The 14,503-nt window shown below is 57.4% G+C and overlaps 1 protein-coding gene across 3 annotated transcripts; it reads right to left on the reverse strand.

The window, feature by feature from the left end:
- Window positions 1-4,922: 4,922 nt before the first annotated feature.
- Window positions 4,923-12,103, reverse strand: LOC132657582 (uncharacterized). Of its 3 annotated transcripts, XM_060397091.1 has the most exons (7): window positions 11,981-12,103; window positions 11,742-11,851; window positions 8,074-8,136; window positions 7,076-7,187; window positions 6,756-6,953; window positions 5,508-5,540; window positions 4,923-5,160 (listed from the first exon to the last, which is right to left on the reverse strand). In XM_060397091.1, the coding sequence occupies exons 2-7, from the start codon at window positions 11,813-11,815 to the stop codon at window positions 5,059-5,061; spliced, it is 582 nt and encodes a 193-aa protein (XP_060253074.1). In that variant the 5' UTR covers window positions 11,816-11,851; window positions 11,981-12,103; the 3' UTR covers window positions 4,923-5,058. The 3 variants fall into 3 exon arrangements, with proteins under 3 accessions (XP_060253074.1, XP_060253073.1, XP_060253075.1); XM_060397090.1 differs by lacking the exon at window positions 11,742-11,851; XM_060397092.1 differs by lacking the exons at window positions 6,756-6,953; window positions 7,076-7,187.
- Between the last annotated feature and the right edge of the window lie 2,400 nt (window positions 12,104-14,503).

A 14,503-nucleotide genomic window follows, 5' to 3' on the forward strand; every position in this document is an offset into this window, starting at 1 on the left:
TAGGATTCTCTGTCTGTGCAGCTGGTTTTCATTCAAGCCCTTTGTGCTGAAAATAAAAAAATGAAAAGAAAACTTGGCTCCTCCCCACTGCTTTGCTTCCCAGGGAGAGAGGATCTCAGCCTTTTCTTTCCCGCATTCTGGGGCCCAGAGATGTCCATCGACTGTCCAAGATCACACAGCAGGGTTGGAGCCAGGACCTGGCCGTGGGCTCCTCATCCAGTGCTCTGCTCACAGTCCCCAGCCTCCAGCTTCAGGGCCGGTCACCCCCTCCCGGCCCCTGCATCTGCTTCTTCCTGACTCCGTCTTCCAGGTCTGCGGAGAGCAGAGGAAGTGGGGCTGGTGCTTCCTGAGGCTCTGGACGTGCCAGGCGCCCTGCCACCCGCGGATCACAGGCCGTTCACTGCAGTGCAGTGAGGTCTTGTCACCCCTCTCTGAACAGAGGAGGAAACCGAGGCTGCGAGAGGCAGAGGGCCCGAGGCCCTGCAGCTGGGGAGCAGCGGAGCTGGGGTTTGAGCTCGTGCCCCCACGGCTGAGTTGCTGCCGCACCTGGCACCTCATCTGGGGCGCTTGATGGAGGTCTCGGCCCTGGGGATGGTGGAGGATCCGGGAGGGAAGTGGGAGCCTCGGCAGGCCCAGGGCCCCGGAGTTGAGTCAGAAGGGAACGATGGGGGTGGCCCTGGGTCAGGCGGGAGCTGGAGCCGGGGTCCCCCCCCCCCCGCGGGGCACGGCGGGGGGCGGGCCTGGGAAACTCAGCACCTCCCTTCCCTTCCTCCAGCTCCTGGGTCAGGACAGGGGTCACTCCAGGCCCCTTGGCACCCACACCTGGACAGACCCAGGGCTCCAGCAGGAGGCAGGATACGAGAGGCTGGGCGGGCCCCGTGCAGCGGGGATGGCTGATGCCCACACACTCGTGTTGACTGAGCGCTAGCTGCAGGCCAGGCGCTGTGCCGAGGGCCGTCCTGGGGCTCCCTACCAGCCAGGGGCTGTGACTGGGATTCACGCCCTTCCATGGGTGTGGAAGCTGAGGCCCAGAGTGGCCCTCGATGCTTGCCTGGGGCCACCCAGGGACCAAGAACTTTGGAAAGTGGGGTCCTCAGGAGTGAGCTGCCTGCCCCAGGAGGCATGCAAACAGGGGCGAAGGGAACTCAGTGGGGGTCAGTGAGGACTTGGAGGGGAGTACGTGGGGCCAGGGAAGCTCTAAGCTGGGGAGCGAATGAAGCCTCTCGAGCTGTTTGTTGTGGGGGATGAAGCAAATTCCCGGGTGCTCTGGATTAGAAACGTGCCTGGTATGCAGGAGGTGCTCGGTGGATGGGCGCGTCCTTCATAGACCACCTGCTGCTTGAGGAAACAGTTGCTCACGCTCACGGAGCCTGCCACGGACCAGGCCCTGTGTCCTGGCATTGCTGAGCGCTCCCTGTATCTCAGCCACTGTGCTGATGCTCATGGATGCTGGAGACTCGACACGTCAGAGGGACACCTGCTGTATTTTCTTTTTAATATTTGTCTGTGTGGCTGGGTCCAGTCTTCGTTGTGGTACGCGGGATCGTGCATCATGTGGGATCCTTCGTTTTTTGCCTTAACCCCACACCCAATCCATGGAGGCTCTCTAGTTACGGCTCGCAGGCTCCAGACCGTGGGGGCTCAGTAGTTGTGACATGCGGGCTTACTTGCCTCATGTGTGGGATCTTAGTTCCCTGATCGGGGATGGAACCTGCATCTCCTGTGTGGCAAAGTGGATTTTTTTACCACCGGGCCACCAGGGAAGTCCTGATATCTGCTGCTGTTACCCCTGTTGGCGGATGAGGACATGGGAGGCAGGCAGCGTGGCTAGGTGCAGGAGCTGGTGTTTCTCTGCTGTGTGGCCGCGGGCAGCTGCTAAGTTCCCTGGGCCTCGGTTCCCCAATCTGTACCATTAGATATGTCTACCCATGTCATCCTGGACTTCTAGAATGAAGTTTTAAGTGTCATCCTAGGTGAAGGTTTAAGTATCTGTGAGGCTGGCTTTTTTCTCTCCCAGGGACCAGAGAAAAATGCTGCCCTAAATGAAATCCTCTAAAAGACTCTTTTAAGGCCTTCTCACATCTCCTCCCTATTTTCTCCCATCTCAGGGGTCCTTCTCATTTTCCTCTTATCCCGGTGAGACCTTCCATGCCTGGAAAAGTAAAGACATTTAGCTAAACATTATAACAAGAGTCTGGGCTCTAGCTTAATTTCTCTTCCCTTCTTTTTTTCCTCATGGGCCCTTGTGGCTGCTGTGGCACCAAACATCACATCCCACATGACCACATCCTCACCATGAAGGGAAGGGGGCTGGGCGGGAAAGAGATCTTTCTCATCTAGAATTTCACTCTTTTATCAAACAGGAGAATATTGTCTAAATGTCCCAGAAGACTTCCCCTAGTGTCCCATGTTACAGTGGAGCCACATGTTTGCCTTTAAGCCAGGAAAGAATGCCTGTGGCTGGCTTTAAACCAATCAGAACACAGTCTTTCCATCTGCCCCAGAGAAATCTGGGCTCTAAAGGTGATGGGGGCTCATCTGGGCTGGCCGCCAATTCCAGTCTCACAGACATCCCACATCAAGGCTGCATAGATGGGCTGGGTTTGCCGGGACGTCTCTTACTTGTCCCTTAAGTCACTCCGTGCCCCTTGGCATCATCTTCCCAGGGCTGCAGAGGCTGGTCTCTCTGGTTCTCTTCTGTCCTCCCCGCCTGTTCTTTCTCAGGCCTCATAAATGGCCCTTGAGGTGGCTCGGAACTCTCTCCTGCCTTCACCTGACCCCATGCCTCGAGCTTAGCGCACAGGGCCCCTCGTCCTTGACCAGGTCTCCCCAGTCCCTGTCCGCATGTCCATCGGTGGCTCAGGCCACTCGGTCTGCCTGAGACCAGCTTCTTCTTCCTCCCGGGTCTCTGTCTTGCTCAGTTTCCCAAATCAGAGACGCGGATGTCATTTAACTCCCTGCATCTTCCCCGGCTCAGAAAACGGCACTGCCCCTAACCCAGGAGGGGATCAGCTCTCAGACCCTGGATTCACTCTCAGCTCGCTCTCACCCTACATCCACTCCATCAGAAATCCCACCGGCTCTGCCTCCTGGCTGGACCCAGACTCCGGCCGTCTCTCCCTTCCTCGGCCAGCACCTGGCCCCTCCTCATCCCCGCCTCCCTGCTGCCACCTTCCAGAAGGACCCAGTCAGAACTTCCATCAGCTCACCGCTGCCTCTCACAGCCCTCCCAGGCCCCCGCCTCCCTCCCTGCCCCGAAGACCTTGCCTCCTGCCGCCTCCCCTCTGGCCACAGGGACTTTCGCATGCACCTCCTTAAACACACCAAGCTTTCCCCAGCCAGGCCCTGCCTTTGCCCTTGCTGCAGGTCACTCTGGGACACTGTCCTTCTGGACCTTTCTGTGACCTGCTGCCCTCCTCACTCAGGCCTGTGCTCCCACGAGGGTCCTCCCAGTTCACCCGCCGCGGCAGCCCCCCCACCCTGCTCTGTCCCTGACTCTGATTCATTTTTCTGGTGAGCTTGCCATCCTCTCTCTCTCAGCTGGTCATTTGCTCAGTGTTTTCTGCCCACCCTGAACTCACTCTGAAGGTGAGCTCTAGCAAGTGGGAATGCTGTCTTATTCACATGGAGCCTGGCACACAGTAGGTGCACAAAACACTGGTTTTTTTTTTTTTTAATTTTTGTTTTAATTTTATTATTATTAAAAAAACATTTAACCATACCATACGGCAAGTGAGCTCTTAGTTCCCTGACCAGGGATTGAAGCCGCAGCCCCTGCATTGGCAGTGCAGAGGCTTAACCCCTGGGCCACCAGGGAAGTCCCAGAATACTGTGCTTATCAACAGTCCTGGCAGCTCCTCAGTGATGCAGCTTGTGGGGTCCCTGGGGCCAAGGTAACTGCCGGCTGAGAGCTGATGGGTCCCTCTCAACCCAGGGGCACTGCCTAGACCTGTCAGGGTTGGGGGGGCAGGGAGGGAGGGGTCCAAGAGGTGGGGCAAGCACCCCTGAGCCTCCCTTCTGCCCAAAGCAAAGGGCAACAGAACCCAGAACTTATCATAGCCTGGGCCATGACACTCGGCAGGAATGGAATTTAGGAATGTTCCGTTCACCCTCCGGGCTCCCTTTGGGAACATCTTGTTCGATGGTTTCCTTTTCTTTTCCTTTTTTTCTGAGCCATGGTACCCACTGTTCGAAAGAAGATCCCATGGCGGTGGCCCGCATCGCCCATGGACGGGCTCAAACTCTGGCCCGTAAGGTGGAAATCGGCCACGGCCAAGTTCCCCTTGGGGATTCCACAGGAAGGACACAACCCTCCCCAACCGAGGCGGATGTACGCACTCCATGCCATCTTCCCAGCACTAGGTCCCCCCCGGGGGAGGCCGGGCTGGTGTTTGGGGGCTGCAGTGGGGGAGCAGGGCCACGTCTGAGCAGACTCAGACCCTGGCGGCACTGCTAACCCACGTCTCCCCGTCCTGGCACGCCTACTGGGTGATCAGCTCCTCTCGCTCTGAGGCTTGATTTTTCTGCTGAGCATGTATGGTTGAATTCCTGTTAAAGTGCCTAAGTTGGGACTGCCCTGAATAGAACATGAGTAAAAGGGGGAGGTCTGTTCTGCTTGAAGTCAGGGATGGGAGACCTCCCGGCCTTGACCTCTGTTGGAGGCTGGCTCCAAGGCTCGGCCCTAGAATATCAGGCTCAGGGGAAGCCAGTCTGAAAGCCCATGACTGAGGTCCATCCCTTTGGTTTCTGTCCAGGAAAGGAAGTCTCTCTCTCTGCTGACAGCTGAGGGAGGGGACAGGTGGGAGTGGGGGCTGAAGCAGCCTTCCTGGGAGAGGGGCTCTGGGCAGGGCAGCGGTGGGGCTGGGCCCACAGCCAGAGCGGGAGGCAGGAGAGGGCGTCTGGAGGGCACGCTTGTCTGTTGCTCCATTCATTCTGCATTTGCCATTTATTTATTCATTTGTTCAACAGACATAAAGGCCTACTCTGTGCCAGGCGTCGGGGAGACAATGAGCACTGCCCACAGGGAGCTCACAGCCCAGTATGGGAGCTGGATGCTCATCAGATCATCGTCGGAAATGTCCGTTTATGACTGGCAAGCCTGAGGTGACTTGAGGGCCTGTAATGCGGCTTCCCTGGTGGCTCAGCTGGTAAAGACTCCACCTGCAATGCAGGACACCAGGGTTCGATTCCTGGGTCAGGAAGATCCCCTGGAGAAGGGACAGGCTACCCATTCGATTATTCTTGGGCTTCCCTGGTGGCTCAGATGGTAAAAAAATATCCGCCTGCAATGTGGGAGCCCTGGGTTGGGGAGATCCTCTGGAGGAGGGCATGGCAACCCACCCCAGTAATTCTTGCCTGGAGAATCCCCATGGACAGAGGAGCCTGGAAGGCTACAGTCCATGGGGGTCACAAAGAGTCGCTCATGACTGAGCAGCTAAGCACACAGTGGGGCAGGAGGGTTGAAATATGACTGGGGAGGGAGGTCAGGAACCTTGAAAAGAACTGACCTGGGAACTGGAGCTTGAGCAGGGGCCAAGGACCTGAGGAAGGGAGGAACACATGCTTCAGCAGTGGGCCCAGCATGTGCAAAGGCCCTGTGGTGAGGCAAAGCAGACTGAATAAGGGAGTCTAAAAAGACCATGTAGGGGCTTTCCTGGTGGTCCAGTGGTTAAGAATCCGCCTTCCAATGCGGGTGATGGAGAGGCTGTTCTTAGGGTAAGAGGGGGATGAGGTCCAGAGGCCCTTCTGCCCACTTCTGCCCTCCTGCTTGACCGCCTTTCACAGCCTGGCCTGTTATCTTTCACGAATTTTCTTAAATCACCACAGACCAACTCCTGGAGGTGTCCGGGGTTGAGCCCACTTGCCAGATGAGGAAACTGAGTCTCTGCATTATCTCATGGCCCCACCCACTTCCTCCCGTCCAGAGAAAAGAGGAACAGGGAACAGACACCCCCGTGGTCAGCTGGAAAGAGTCTGAGCTGGGAATGGAGAGGGTGGGGCCCTTGGAGGTCCACACCCGGGATGGGCAGGGGCCCTGCTTCCGTTTAACCACAGCCGTGTGACATGCCTCAAAAGGGAAGCAGAGGCCGCCTCTCTGCACCCCCTGTGCCCGAGGGAGGGGGCTAGGGATGCCCTGGGGGAGGGCAGGAGCCTGGGTGAGGTCTCCGTTCCCCCCCGACCAACCCCGGGCCGGGCTGCAAGACTAAGTTCTGGGAGAACTTTGGGGTCAAGCAAACCCAGCCGGGTGACCTCAGTCAGATCTTGTCATCTTGGCTTCCTCCTCTGTAAACAGAGGATCGGAGTCTCTCCCAAGACTGTTCTCAGGGTTAGCACACCTTGGGGACTGGCTGAACGTCTGGCCAACAGTTGTTAGTTAGAAGAGCTAGCAGTGTTTTTCTATCTGAAAAAAGTAGCCAGTTAGACAAAGTACCCATGTATTTGAACTTCCACGATGTTTCTTGAGCAGGGGGTTGTCCTGGGTGTTGTGGAGATAGCATTGAGCAGACCAGACACAGACGCATGCAGACGCCCCACTGTGCCTGCTCTGTGGCACACATCACTAACCCATCACCTTCCCAGTGAAATCAGAATTTCACCCAGCCATGTACACCCTCTGGTGGATGGCACTTAAGGGACCACCTTGTCATCGCCAGGGACGGACCGTGAGTGGGGGCTCGGAAGATCCCAGTGAGAATTCCCCTAGGCAATTTATGCTATTTCCTCTCAATTTCAAGAAATATCTATTAAACACCTACCGTGTGCTGGGTGCTGGGGACACAGTGACCAGGGTGGGCACAGTGCTTGTCTGCTGGCATGCTGGTGAGGCAGGCAGACAAGGACACCAGTAAGTAGACAGTTTCGGGGCTTCCCAGGTGGCCCAGGGGTAAAGAACTTGCCTGCCCGTGCAGAAGACGCAGGAGATGTGGGCTTAGTCCCTGGGTCGGGAAGATCCCCTGGAGGAGGAAATGGCAACCCACTCCAGTATGCTTGCCTGGAGAATTTCATGGATGGAGGAGCCTGGTGGGCTACACTCCACAGGGTCGCAAAGAGTCAGACACGGTTGAGTTACACAAACCTCCAGGCCTGGGGCGGTGCTCCAATGATATGACCGGAGGAACACAGTCAGAGGAGATGGCAAGGGCGGCCTGGAGAGGTGGGGGGCGGCGGCATTTCCGGAGACCTGATTCCTGAGATGCACCCACCAAGCAGAGATAAGGAGGAACTGTGTTACAGGTGGAGGGACCCGAGGGAACAAAGGCCTGAGGTGGAATCAGCTTGGGTTCTTAAGGAGTAGCAAGTTTTCCTGGGGGTTCCTGGGCAGTGTCAGAGATGGGGAAAGAAGCAGGAGATAGTGTTGAAAAGAGGAAGGGACCAGGCACCTGGGGCTTGGAGGCCAGGATCTGGCATCTGGATTTTATCCTAAATGTGAAGGGCAGTCACTGGGGGGTTGAAGCAGGGGTGTGGCTTGCTCGGGGTTTTATTTCTGATCCCTCCAGCTGCCATGTGGGAAGGTTGTGTAGGGGACAAAGGTGAAGCAAGGAGAGCAGGTTGGAAACAACCGCAGATGTCCAGGCGAGTGTTGATGGCGGCTTGGACCAGCGTGATGGCAGTGAACACAGGGCTAGATGGCCAGGGCTGGCCGGAGGCCCAGGGCTCTGCATTCGGCTTCATTTTTCCTTCTTACACGATCCTCCCTAGGGCTGTGGGTCACTGGACTTTCCCGAGCGTGGCTGAGAGTCCACAGCATGCTGGCGATCTGGCCTTCTCTTCCTCCTGGCCCCCTCCTTGCCCAGCCCTGGACCCCAAACCCTCCTCTCCAAGGGCAAGCCCTGACCCAGTTACTATGTTAACGTCTCCCTCAAAGCCCAGACTTTGCCAGTGGTCCCCTCAATATGCCGCTCTAGGAAGAGCCCTCAGAATCTGGGCTGATAGGTATAGATATATTCCAGGGTCCCTGATCGCAGAGAAATACCCAAAGACAGCTTGCCAGAGGGAAGCCTCTTTCTTGAGAAAGTTTTCCTCCGATCCAGACTGTTGCTGAGTTGGGGGAGCAGACTTTCTTTCCCTACTTACTCAGGCCTTAGGGGCTTGGATTGGCAGTGGCTGAAGAGCTGTACTGAGGCTGCATCTGGGCTCCTAGGAGGGAGAATCATAATTGATTAGTAATGCCTATCGATGCTGGAAAAAACCTCTTGAGAGTCCTGGACAGCATGCAGATCAAACCAGTCAGTCCCAAAGGAGATCTACCCTGGATTTTCATTGGAAGAACCGATGCTGACGCTCCAATACTTTGGCCACCTGATGCAAAGAGCCAACTCATTAGAAAAGACCCTGATGCTGGGAAAGATTGAGGGCAGGAAGAGACGGGGACGACAGAGGATGAGATGGCTGGATGGCATCACTGACTCAATGGACATGAATTTGATCAAACTCCAGGAGATGGTGATGGACAGGGAGGCCTGGCGTGCTGCAGTTCACGGGGTCACAAAGAGTTGGACACGACTTAGCCACTGAATAACAACAACAGTGCCGTGTGGATTAAGGATGGAGTCTAGGGGTCTTATTGGCCTTGTCTTTGTGTCGCCAGCATGCAGTAGGTCTTCAGGCTTACCCTCTCCCATCATGCCCCTAAATATCCAAGTATATTGATGCTGCTTGAAAAAACCTCATGGACTTGCTCTCCTCATCTGTGAAATGGGGATGGTGACAATACCCTCGAGGTGGGAGGCTTAGAGGAGAAGCGTCTCTGCTCCCCAGCAATGACGGGAAACAGAGGTGCTGAGCGCTGCCTTGTCCAGAGTCATGCAGCTGGGAGATGGCCGGGCTGAGATTTGAACTCAGGGCCCCTGAGTCAGGGAGGGCAGGCGGAACAGTTGGGCCAGGGTGGGGGAAGATGCTGCCTGGATCTCCCTGTGACCCTGGGCCTCACTTCTCCTTTCTGCCCAGTGTGCTCAGCACACAGGAAGCCTGGCGGGGGCCTCCCTTGCCCATCCCGTCTGCAGCCGGGTGGACACGGGGTCCTGGCGTCACCGGCTGCCCCCCGCCCCGGGCCTCCCACTTCCTGTCTTGTGTAAGACGAGGCGTCCCGGGCGTGAAAGGGGCAGGCGGCTCTGGCGGAGGGGTGGACGGGCGAGGACGGGCCTCTCGGGCAGGGTCAGTGTCCGCGGTTACCGCCAGCCAGCCTGGCCAAGCTCCCACCCCTTCCTCCTCCTCCTCTGTTTCCCCAAAGTTCAGGCAGCCTTGAGCAAGAGGCTGGGGGACCCAGGAGGTCTGACCCAGCCATATCTCGTCTCAACAGAAGAGGCCTGGGCGTGGGTCCTCAGGGAGAGGGTCCCCAACCACCACGACAAGGACAATAATAGTGGCTTCCGTCTACTGAACGCCAGAGACACAGGCCTCTCTCAGAGAAATGCACATGTTTATAGAAGCGCCTCCTGCTTCTTGCAGGTGCTGTATTAAGCCCTTTATATCTTTCTGTCCCCTTGAATCCCTGCAGAAAATCCTGCGAGTTGGCCTTTTTATTTTAAAGATGCCCTTCTTCAGATGAGGAAACGGAGGCTCTGAGAGGTGGAGGGACTTGCCGGTGGTCATGTAACTCAGCTGCATTCCACTGCACGTCACCGTCTGCATCCCGGTGCCAGCCGCGTTCCAGAAGTCGGGAGACCCACAAGGGAGGGGCATTCAGCCGCTCCCCCCTGAGCAGTCTGAGGCGTGCGGGGAGTCTCTGTCAGCCTCCGTTTTCCCACTGGTACCAGCTCTGGTCTCTTGGGCTTATGTTTGTGGGTCAGAAGGGCTGCAGCAGGGCCAGAGTGGGCAGCGTGGGGAAGAGGGAGGACCTGAAGACCCCTCTGGGGGGGCACAGACCCAGGTCCTCGCAGTGCCCACCTGGGAGTTCAGGTGTGGTCACTGTCCTCACTCTTTCTGCCTGAGGGCTTCCCGGGGCTGTGGAGTGCCGGGCAGAAGGGTGAAACCCTCACCCACAGAGGTGGGAACAGTTGTGTGAGTACCGGGTCCATAAATGCGCTTTCTCCTCCAGCTTCCCAGGGGCTGAGCTCACAGAAAACCCGCTCACCCTTTCCTTATCCCACTTCCGCACTCCCTACTGGTGTTTCTGGGGTCATCCTCCCAAATACGCAGCTTGCACCCTAGTCTTCGTCTTGTGTAGATTTTGCCCAGCTGAGCAACCAGCTGTACCACTCTGAGGTTGAGAGATCAGGAATCAAGACCTGAGTTTGAATCCTAGCACTGCTGACCTTGCCTGTGACCTTGGGAACTGGCCCCCCTCTCTCAGAACCTCAGTTCTTCCATCAGTGAAATGGGAACTTAGTACTGCAGACGAGTTATGACGAGATGGAGTGTGAGGTGATGGGAGCTAGAGCCAAGTTCCCAGCTGCAGGGCCCACAGATGATGCTGGGCATCATCTCTGAAGGCTTCGGGGTTGGGATGAGTAGGGGCCGGCGGTGGTGTGGGCAGGGAAAGAGGGGAAGGGGACCAGGCTGGACAGAGGTGTGGGGAAAGAGCTGGCCGTGAGTTCTCAGCCCTGTTTGGCTGGCAGGGGAGGCGGGTGGAGGGGACCGTGGAGGATGGAGACAGCCTGCTCCATCCCATCTCTGCTGCCTCCTGGGATTCCAGGGAGCCCAGTGGGATGCTTGGGCACAGCAAAGAGCAGTGAATTCACTTATTATGGGGTGAGAGATCGGTGGGTCAAGGGTGCACTGTATCTGCATGGCTCTCACCAGGGAGAGCATCTCCTCTCTGGGGTCTCAGATGCCAGGGCTATCTGTCCATGGGGTCTCTTCACTGAGTCTGCTTGAGGCAGGGCTGTGGTGGACCTTGCTCAGTGGCTAAGTTGTGTTCAACTCTGCAACCCCATGGACTGTAGCCCACCAGGCTCCTCTGTCCATGGAATCTCCCAGGCACGAATACTGGAGTGGGTTGTCATTTCCTACCCCAGGGGATCTTTCCAACCCAGGGATCAAAGTGTGTCTCCTGCATTGCCAGGCAGATTCTTTACCATGAGCCTCCTGGGAAGTCCTAGGTACCTCCTTTTACTCTGGGTGGTTCCTCATGCCCAGAAGGGCCCCCATCCTCTAGCAAAGACCTGGGGTATTCCCCACTGTGGTAACGGCACCCCAGCACCTGGCTGCCCAGGCTCCAGACCTGAGTTTCACCCTGGCTAGTCCACCAGTGAGCTTGCCCGAATGTCTGAGGGTCCATCTCCACTGCCCACCTTGTCCAGCACTGCCTTCTCCCACTGGGACTTTTGCAGCTGCCTCCTCAGGGGTCTTCCTGCCTCTACTCTTGCCTCCTAAGCCAGAGGGATCCCCTTGGAACCCAAGACAGGTCCTGGCCCTCCTCTGCTCAGAACACTCCAAGGCTCCCGCTGCTCTTAGAGCAGAGGCCAAAGTCCTCACAGTCCCCCACAAGGCTTGGGGGGGGGGTCACTCCACCCTGTCACCTCCTAGCCCCCTCTAACATCCCTCCCTTCCCCCATCCCAGCCCACGTGCTCTCTCCCATTTTCTGCTCAACTGTAGCCACGCTGACCTCCTCCTTGTGCCACAAACTGCTGCTGCCTCAGGGCCTTTGCACTTGCTGTTTCCTCTGGAATAGAGAACTCTCCTCCATCAGCCGTCCCCAGGCCTCAGCTCAGAGGGGCCCTCCTTGCTCAGCCCCTCATTTCTGTCACCTCAGGCTCTTTTATTTTCTTCCTAGGACTTAGAGCTTATCCTAGAAGATTACCTTGCTTGTTCATAACCCTCGTCTGTCTTCTTCCACTGGAACATCACCATCGTCAAGGGGAGAGTGTTGTCCATTGCTCCTGGCTCTGCCTCCAGCCCCCAGCACAGTGCCTGTGCAGAGCAGGTGCCCAGTAAAGCCTTGTGAATGAATGAATGACTAGCTCCTTGACACAGCAGGGGGCTAAAGCCCAGAGAAAGCCCCATGGGGTTCAAAGTCCCGTGCTCCTTCTCTGGACTCACCTTGATCTCTGCAGCACTTTGTTCCTAGTGGAGCCACAAAGAAGGAAGGCCAAATTTGGGGTCCTCGGTGTGCGCCTCAGCTCCTTCTTGTCTTGTTTCATCCTGTGAGACTGTGGGCAACTTAACTTCCTTGTCTGAAAGTCGGGTCATGTGAAGGTCCCAGGGGCACAGGGTTGAGGTGCTGGCGGGCTGAGCTGGTGTGTGGTGAGGGTTCCGTACATAACAGGTGATCAGCAAACAGGAGTGGGGCTGGCTGTTGGGGAGGCTCCGGTCTACAGTCCCCGTCCCTCTGCTCCAGGCCCTGTAATTACCACTCACTCCACTCAGTGGGCTTGAGAGTTTCCACGCGTGGGCAGGCCTGTGGCCAGTGTACCCGCCTAGCCTCCCGGCAGGTCCCACGGGCACTGTCTGGCCCAGGCCTCATGGCAGACACTCCAGGCACACTCAGCACGGGCTGGGGGTGGGGGTCGCAGGCTCCAGGCTGGACAAACCAGTCAGCCTCCCAGGCTGGGCCTCCGGCTGGCCAACTTCCTGCTGGGTTTCCTGAGGCCCAGAGGGGTCTCCACATCCTTCCTTCTGCCTCCTCCTCTGCTGTCACCTCTCACCTGCGCTGGTACAGAAGTCTGCATCCCGTCCCTCCAGGACGTCCCTCTCCACCCTCAGCCAGACGGTGCTGTACAACTGAGCATCAGCCCGCCTTGCTCTCCCGCTGAGCCACATCCCCAGCGCTCCAAGGAGGATCGAGCCTGAGCTCGTCCTTTGGCTCACAAGGCCCGTATCAGAGGGACCTCCCCCCCCCCCGCCCCCTCCCCTCTCACCCTTCCAGATGCCTTGGCTGCCCTGTGTCTCTGAAATGACCCAAGTTCATGCTGCCCCAGGGCCTTTGCACTGGCTGCTCCCCCGGTCTGAAACACTTTTCCCCAACTGTCCACAGGCCCCCCCTCCACCTCCCCTCCTCACCTAATATTCCATGTCCCTGTCCCTGCTTCATGTTTCCCTGAGAGTGTCACCTTCTGACTCTTTCCAACCCCATGGACTATGGTCCATCAGGCTCCTCTGTGCATGGAATTCCCCAGGTGAGAAAACCGGAGAAGGTTGCCAAGACCTCCTCCAGGGGATCTTCCCGACCCACGGGATCAAACCCACGTCTCCTCTGGCTCCTGCATTGTCAGGCAAGTTCTTTACCACTGGGGCCTCCTATTCTTGCTCGAAGAATCCAGTGGACAGAGGCACCTGGTGGGCTAGAGTCCACGGGGTCGCACAGAGTCCCACCGGGCCTAATACACCATTGTTTCTGTTGTTTAGTCAAGTCTGACTCTTTCGTGACCCCATGGATTGGATTCTCCAGGCAAGCATACTGGACTGGGTTGCCATTTTCTTCCCCAGGGGATCTTCCCAACCCAGGGATTGAACCCAGGTCTCCTGCCTATGTTTCCTGAATGGCAGGCAGATTCACTACCTCTGAGCCGGTGGGGAAGCCCTTCCGACACACTGTGGACTTGACTTATCCACAGAGGCAATGCTTTTTATTTCTTTTGTTCTCTGTTGGGTCTCCAGTGCTCAGCACAGGGCCGGGAACGCGACAGGTGCTTGCCAGCTGAAGAATGACTGAATGAGCAACTCTGTGAGCTGTTGGGAGATAAAGACCCTAAGTCACCCAAACGGTGCAGTGGTGAAGAGCTCGCCTGCCATGCAGGAGACGTAGGAAACCTGGGTTCTAGTCTCTGGGTCGGGAAGATCCCCTGGAGAAGGAAATGGCACCCCCCTCCAGTATTCCTGCCTGGAAAATTCCACAGACGTAGGAGCCCGGTGGGCTCCAGCCCATGGCGCCGCAAAGACATGACTAAGTGACTAAACAGTAAGAACACCAAGGACACTCAGGTCCCTCTGGGTAGGTGACCGGCCCAAGGCCACAAGGCTAGGCCCAGCTGAAGCCCAGACAGGGGCCCAGGCTCATCAGACCCTGGAGCCAGCCTCCTGGAACCTGCTTTGAGAGGATAGCAGCTGGGATGGAGGCCCTGGCGGGAGATGCTGTTGATTCTGCCGCCCCAGCAGCCCGGGCAGTGCTCGGGCCGGGCCAGGAGTCCCGGCCGGCCTGCCTGCCGGGCATTCCAGGCTCCATCCCAGGTTCTGAGCTTTCTATTTTGAGCCTCCTAGTCCCAAGGACTGTGTGTTCCCAGCAGGCGGCGCGGGCCAGAGGCTGAGCCTGGGTGTGGCCGTCACCCTATCTGGGGCCTGGTGGTGGCAAGAGCCGGAGCTGGAGCTGGAGCACTGCCAGGGAGCCCGGGGACCCGGATTCCTAGGGGCTTAACCTATTGGCTGCTGAGGCCTCTGACGCAAGTCTTGTTCTCCGCCTGACTGTCCCCCATTCAAGCTCCTGCTCTGCTAACTTGCAAAGCAAGTACCGACTGCCACCGACTCATCCCACCTTGGATTAAACCCCTCCGACTGGCCCCAGGACTCCAGGGCCTGTTTGCATTGTTCTGCTGTGGGAACTTGGACAGGTCACTCATCCTCTGAGCC

Source organism: Ovis aries, chromosome 13 (assembly GCF_016772045.2).
Source record: "Ovis aries strain OAR_USU_Benz2616 breed Rambouillet chromosome 13, ARS-UI_Ramb_v3.0, whole genome shotgun sequence".
Lineage (NCBI taxonomy): Eukaryota > Metazoa > Chordata > Mammalia > Artiodactyla > Bovidae > Ovis > Ovis aries.